General features: G+C 34.5%; 1 protein-coding gene across 1 annotated transcript; it reads left to right on the top strand.

Annotated features, from left to right (window-relative positions):
• Window positions 1–204: 204 nt before the first annotated feature.
• LOC147391361 (expansin-like B1) lies at window positions 205–3,004 on the top strand. Its single transcript, XM_086459304.1, has 5 exons — window positions 205–438; window positions 1,128–1,234; window positions 1,596–1,774; window positions 1,968–2,100; window positions 2,649–3,004. Exons 1-5 carry the CDS (start codon window positions 297–299, stop codon window positions 2,844–2,846), a joined length of 759 nt encoding a protein of 252 aa, XP_086315430.1. The 5' UTR covers window positions 205–296; the 3' UTR covers window positions 2,847–3,004.
• The last annotated feature ends 4,049 nt before the right edge of the window (window positions 3,005–7,053 follow it).

Raw genomic sequence — 7,053 nt, 5'->3', positions numbered from 1 at the left:
TTCTAAGTACTAAAAGTGAAGAAATGTGTTGAAATGTTAGGCAAGGCTGCTGCTTCCTCTTAATCTCTTTTACTTCCTTTATTTTATAATTGTTTAAAAGGGGTCAATAACGGTGTCTCTTTCTACACCTCTCTTACTATTGTAAAACTAAAGGTGGCCACCTCACACTTCCTACTCTCAGCTATAAATATGCGTTACTTGGTTATAACCCCATCACACACTCACGAACAACCTTCCTTCCTCTCTTGTTGATTATTAAAGAGTTTCTACAAGTCTTTGTAGGGTTTTAGTATCCAATGAAGTTGGGATTGGCACTTAAGATATCTTCATGTTGCTTATGTCTTATGGTGCTTCTGCCTGCACTGTGTAGCTCCCAAGATGCTTACATATGTTCCCGAGCAACGTTTTATGGTAGTCCTGATTGCTTAGGGACTCCAAGTATGATCACTCTCTTTATCTTACGTAGTATTCTCTTATATATATCTACCCATTATTTAAAAATCTCGTCTGGAGGCATTGTCTTGGTTAGGAGAAAAATTGAGACTCTCTCAAGTCTCAACAAAGATTATCAAAACATTGAATCTTTCATGATCAAGGTTTTGTTCCAAGTGGAGATTTGAGAAGCCTCGGTTGAGATATTCTGAGACAAATGAAACTTCATAATTTGTCGGGTGAATTACCATTTCGTGAGCTGAAAAGGAGTTATTTACAACTCCAGCTAATTGTTCATTTCAATTACCAAAAAATTTAGAACGCTAACGAATTTGGTGGTTTTAAAGTGCCTTCGCAGGTTAAAAGTGATTATTTCCACTTAGTCACTTTAAACCTGCGAAATAGTCACTGTAAAAACCTCCAAATTCGTTATCATTCATGTTTTGATAATTAAAATGAACAGTGAGCCAGAATAATAAATTCATCAAAAGTTGATCACTTTTTCATAAAATATTCCTATTTGGTTAAGTATGCAAGGTTAAGATAGTTTGAGATAGTACGAAGCTTTAAAACATGCAAAATAAATATATAAACAAATTTAACATATATATATATATATATATATATATATATATATATATATTTGCATATCTTGGTTATCATTGTGGTTAAAGCTAATAATATAAATGAATCAGCTGGAGCATGTGGATATGGTGAATTTGGAAGAAATATCAACGGTGGAAATGTGGGTGCAGCCGCTAAGTTGTACAGGAATGGCACTGGCTGTGGTGCATGCTATCAGGTGCTTTTAAGTTTTACCTACCTTGACTCCATGATATATAACTACTTTTGGTAGTAACAACAACAATAAGCTTCACCCATTTTTCAAATTCAATTATAAATTTTTAGTTCTTCAACTTACCTCCCTCATTAGTGAAACAAATTTGATTTGCTTTCCTAAATTTAAAAAATTGAGAAGAAAATGAGAACAACTAGCCTGACGGACAATAGTCAAGGGAGCAGTTATAATTATAGGTGTTTTGAATTTTCTTAATTAAAGAGGGAGGTAACTCAAAAACCTCTAAATTTATTTGGATGCAATCAAATATTTAGTGGTATTTGTCCTCTAAATGATGCTTAATTATTTGTTATGGATAAATCAGGTTAGATGCACCATGCCACAGCTCTGCTCTGACGATGGAGTGAAGCTTGTTGTTACTGACCATGGGGAAGGCGACTCTACTGACTTCATCCTTAGTGTACGTGGCTTCACAAAATTGGCTCGTCCAAACTTGGCTGCAGAATTGATGGCATACGGTGTAGTCGACATAGAATACAGAAGGTAACCGATCGATAACTTTATATTCATATTTTAAATTTATTTTTAAAATATATTTATCAAAACGTGAATGCACCCATTTTGCACTTTTGAATAAATATTTTAAAATTGGGGCTGAAATAGTAATTTTGAAATCTTGTAACTTTTTTTTGTACATTTTAATTTTAACTCTAATATATTTATCACTCCTGTGCAGGATTTCATGCCAATATCCAGGGTACAACCTCATGTTCAAGGTCCATGAACATAGTAGGTTTCCAGAATACTTGGCTATAATCATCATTTACCAAGCCGGCCAGAAGGATATCACCGCCGTCGACTTGTGGCAGGTATGGATCTGTAACCCATCAATGGATCAGTCCTGAAATCCAATCCAATAACATAAGATTCAGGTCAAGGATTCAGGATTCGATAAAGATCTAATGTGATAAGGAGCCTTACTGATACCGTGTTATTTGGAAAGGTTCTGTATTTAATGTCCCTATCACATAGGACCATCTACTGATAATATGTAAAAATTACATGGGTAATTTTAAGGTACCTCTTTGAGTTTTGGTGAAAATTAGAGATATCTCAGGTTTCAAACTGATGACATACCCCTTGACTGCTGTCTTTCATGAGAGATTAAAAGAAAAGAAAATGACCAAAATGCCCATCTAGCAGTTATTATTACTCAAAGTATAAAAATTCTATATCAAATCAGATTTGAACCCCATCCAATAAGTTATCGGATCCGAATTGACCTTGGTTAGGTCGGAATTGGATCCGTCAACAACCTTAAAAAGAAGTCTAATAAAATCAAATGATTGAGAGTTATTAGCTTTTTTAAAATGAAATGCAACATGAGTCATGTATTAACTATTAATTATGGGGGCAGGAGGACTGCCAGCAATGGCGGGGCATGCGCAGGGCCTTTGGTGGAGTCTGGGACCAGCCCAACCCTCCAAAGGGTACTCTTAAATTGAGGTTCCAAGTGAGTGGAAGCGATGGAGAACAGTGGGTACAAGTGAGCAACGCCATCCCTAGCTACTGGAAGGCAGGGGTTGCTTATGACTCGACGATGCAGCTCTCTTAGTTCTCATGATTCTATACTTAGGTGTAGTACTAGAAGACCTACTTATTAATTAATTAGTGCGAGTCGTTATGTGTTTGTATGTTGTGATGGTTTGCTCTATAATATAATGGATTATATATGTACTTTGTTTAGTGAGGGGTGATGAATAAAGTTTCACTTTTACATGTTTGGCCTTCTTTTTATAAATAACTTTAAAAAAACGTGCTAATTAAAATTTAAAGAATCAAGGACCACATGGGATCAAATCCGTGATCATCACTTGGGTGTATGCGCACCAACATTGCTATCAATGAACATCACTAAGATCAAAATAAATGCAAATCTAATTAAATAATAGTTAATTGGACAAGATTGGTCCAAGACCAATCCAATAAGATATTGAATCGGATCCACATTAGATTTGAAGTACTAGATCAAGTCCCTAAATTATTATATACTTAATTTTTTTGTTTTTCCCGATCTGTAAGATCCTTATTAATGAACCAGTAGACCATGTTTTCTGTTAATACCATTGAAAAGTTTTCTTATTGTCTTCTAATAGAATAAAAAAAATGTATTTTATTGACATTTTTGTAAAAATTTTAAGTTTTGTGAGATTTGAAAAAGAAAAACAAAAAGACTAAAAAACTATTGCACAGTGACAATGGAATCCTTAAAACCAACGAGAGTTAGGCGTAATGGCCATGTCATCCCTGCAAAAAGGGCGCGGTCTTGAGTTCGAGCTTTCTGGTATGTGTGATTTGTGGGCTATTGTATGTACCGGGGGATTTATATAAGATATAGTGCTCTAAGAGGCTTGCTTTGCCCCTGCTGGTCAGGCCTATGAGTCTAGAATCCCCATCATCAAAAACTTTAATAATAATAAAAATAAAGACAATGGAATCCTTACTTTTTTTACGTAAAAGTCAAAATTAAAAGATATTTTAGATGTATTTATTAGAAATATATGGTTCGGAGGTTGCTGATGTCTTTCGAGTTGATTTCGAAAGTACTTTTATCATCTTTTAGCAACTGAAGTCTTCTCGTAAGTGACTCACAATAATGTCTAATGTCTACGTAAGAGTGTAAAATGGGCCAAGCCCTCGATGCTTCTACTACGCTTTTAATAAACTTTAGGTGCTCGGGTATTATATAATTAAAATTTAGGCCCATGGGCTGCTCCCTTAGGAACCTTTGGATCTGATTCAGATTGGATATGACTATGAGAGGAGGATCTAGAATAAAAAAAATAAAAATTATTTTTCAATTCTAAAGCCCAAATTGCTTCTTGGGTGGTATCCTATGGTGACTCCAATTAGTCCCAACTTGGGATAAGGGTTAGCGAAGAGAGCCTCAATCTTTAGGGACCTAGCTAGCTAATGGAGATTGGGTTGGGAAACCCTTGGTGTAGATTTCCTTCTTCTAGGTTTTTAATTGGGCAGATTTACCACATAATTATTCAATACATAGACCCCTAAAGTTCTAATATAATAAGTACACCATCCTTAATTAAAATAACACAACAACGTGAAATTATTATTTTTAGAGGCTATATAATCATATAAACCAGTATTTTAGTATGGATAATTATGAAGAATCCCTCTAGGTTTCGGCGAAAACTACTGCAAAGGATCTTCTCCTGATAAGGTGGAACATGTAGTGGGTTTGGAACCCAACTTGCAATGATCTGAACCATCCGGAGATGGATGAGAAAAGAGCAACTCCAAGATCCCGGAGTTTAAAAGACAACCAAGTAAGTTCGACTGTTGGTTCGATATTCCGCTTTTGCATTGGAGAGAGAAATTGTACGTTGTTTTTCACTCCAAGAGAGACAATTTGAACTTAGAAAAGTGCAATAGACCGTAGTTGAATGTAGAGAGGTGGGGCATCCAACCCAATAAGCATATAAATAAAGTTTGCTTTTGGAGATAATGCAAGGACCATCATCAAGTGTTCCTCAAACATAATGCAAGACGTGTTTGACCAAATCTAAAATGACTAACAATCAATTGGCTTATGTATTGTCACACCGTATTGATTGGGTATGAGAGGTCAGGTTGAGTCATATATAGGTAGTTATTGCAAAGAATCTACAATGTTTCGATAATAAGGAATCAAAAAGACTAAATAGGATGCGCCTTAACGCTCAAGAGAGTGGATCTTGTCCATATTTGCTCGACAAAGAAGATCATGTGCATATTTTTTTTATTAAGATAAGAAAAGTCCATTTGTAGAATGATGAATCTCAATGCCCAAAAATGTAATAAGCCAAGATCTTTCATAGAGAATACTAAGAGTATGCATGACATCATCTATGAATGAGGCATTCTCATACAAGTATGATAGCATTCACATATAATAATAAGACCATTGTAGATCCACCATGTCTATATATACAAAGAGAGAAGACTCTGCAACACTACAAAAAAAAAATCCATAATCAAGGGGATATATATTGAGACGATCAAACCAGGCTCATGGGCATATTATAAGAAATTGTTGGATCATCCTTTTTCCTCCTCCTTTATCTGAGTATGGGACCAGCAATGTAAAAGGTTTTATTTTTTCATTGGTGGAGTTAAAAAAATTTACCTAAAAAGAAAAAAATATTAATTACTAATTAGAAAAAGATAAATGAGTCAATAAAAACTAGTGTTAAGTAAGTTTACCATTAGAATATGTAATGACTAATCAAAGTCATAGAAATTGTGGCGCCCCGTCAAACGCTAAAACAAAGTCCCATGTCAGATTTCAAGGCACTAGGTGGTGTCTCGAAATTTCGGCATGGTCTCATATGTTTATGTTAGTATTCCAAGGCGTTCAACCTGCACTTGATAAACGATATACAATCCTGTATATATACATATAAAATATAATACTAGCAAAAGTCTATATACATCTAATAATGTATGATAGATCAGAGTGCGGAAGAAGAAATTTATATACAGGATTATACAGAAATTTCTCATTCTAACAAAAATCCTAACACTCAATACATAATCCAAAATACCTCTAGACAAACTGACATCACTAGGGGAAATAACCTCAATAGTCAGTAGGTAACGAACTCTGGTCGTCTATCTAACCCACTAAATAGTCCCCACTCGCTGGCTCTACGCCCGCTTCGCCAACTACAAGCTCTGAAGCTAAAAAAAAGGAATGAATGAATAAGTAACAATGATTACCTAGTAAGGAAACAAACAATTTTTACTAATAACCTCTTTTAGCATGAACGAATAAGCATATTAAATCATTTTAACATATGCAAAGTTTTATAGAATAGACTAAAATTAACTGATACATATAGCTAGGAATGAATAACTAAACATTTTAAAACTGACATTACATCAATCAACAGTACTCACTATAACATTTTCTTTATATACAAATCTAATTGATCAAATAGAAATATTAAACAGGTATTTCATTTTATATATCAAAGTAAGACAATAGATACATACTGCACTATAGTGGAGTATTGGAATTCGAGAGTTGGGATTTACGGCTGGATCGGTCCAATCGGGACATGATGTTACAATTCTTCTCTGACTTTTAGTACTTGATTTTGTGGCGAGTCCCTGTACTTATCACGTTTGGTTGACCATTTATTTGCCTCAGGCTGGCCGTTTGACATGACCGTAAGCAATGGGTCTCTTTTCGATGTGTCAGAACGTTCGACTAGTATAGATTGTTAGTGATCACTGACTAATCATCTTCGTCTATGCCTACCAGGCATGCATGTGATTCCCAAATATACAAACTATTCATATACGACCACCTTTACATTACAAGTTTACTAGTAAAGATAGAAAGGAATAACTCGGATTCTAGTTGTGACTCCACTTCCATACAAAAGAGAAATTAACAATACAAGGTGGAAAATGGATATCCAGTTTCCTATTATGCAACTGTGGCCACTCGGCCTAAAATAAATAATTGAATCAAAAGTGTCTCTTATTAATAGAAAGTAAATAAACATGCAATCAGTAATATTATCTTTAGATACCCGTTCACCAACCTATACACAACACAACAATGTAAAATGGAGACATTACCCCTCGGGTGTGATTCTAATATTTTACCATTTTTATACCCTCTTACCTTTTATTTGAATTTTATAATTTTCAATCTCTCAAATAAAATATCCGCTTTCTAATATTCATCAACTCAATATGAGTTAATTGAATATTAATTATTTTTTTAGTTATGAAATTCATTTATCGATAAC

Source organism: Akebia trifoliata, chromosome 11 (assembly GCF_017979445.1).
Source record: "Akebia trifoliata isolate Shusen 1 chromosome 11, ASM1797944v1, whole genome shotgun sequence".
Classification (NCBI taxonomy): Eukaryota; Viridiplantae; Streptophyta; class Magnoliopsida; order Ranunculales; family Lardizabalaceae; genus Akebia; species Akebia trifoliata.
Note: the sequence above shows the minus strand (reverse complement) of the source record. Positions and strands in the feature narration are given on the sequence as shown.

What these genes read in the sequence shown, in the direction of transcription:
- LOC147391361 (XM_086459304.1), top strand. Translation starts at nt 297, where the DNA reads ATGAAGTTGGGATTGGCACTTAAGATATCTTCATGTTGCTTATGTCTT. An exon ending in GCTGTGGTGCATGCTATCAG is followed by an intron (nt 1,235 to 1,595) that starts GTGCTTTTAAGT and finishes TGGATAAATCAG; the next exon opens with GTTAGATGCACCATGCCACA. An exon ending in CCGCCGTCGACTTGTGGCAG is followed by an intron (nt 2,101 to 2,648) that starts GTATGGATCTGT and finishes TTATGGGGGCAG; the next exon opens with GAGGACTGCCAGCAATGGCG.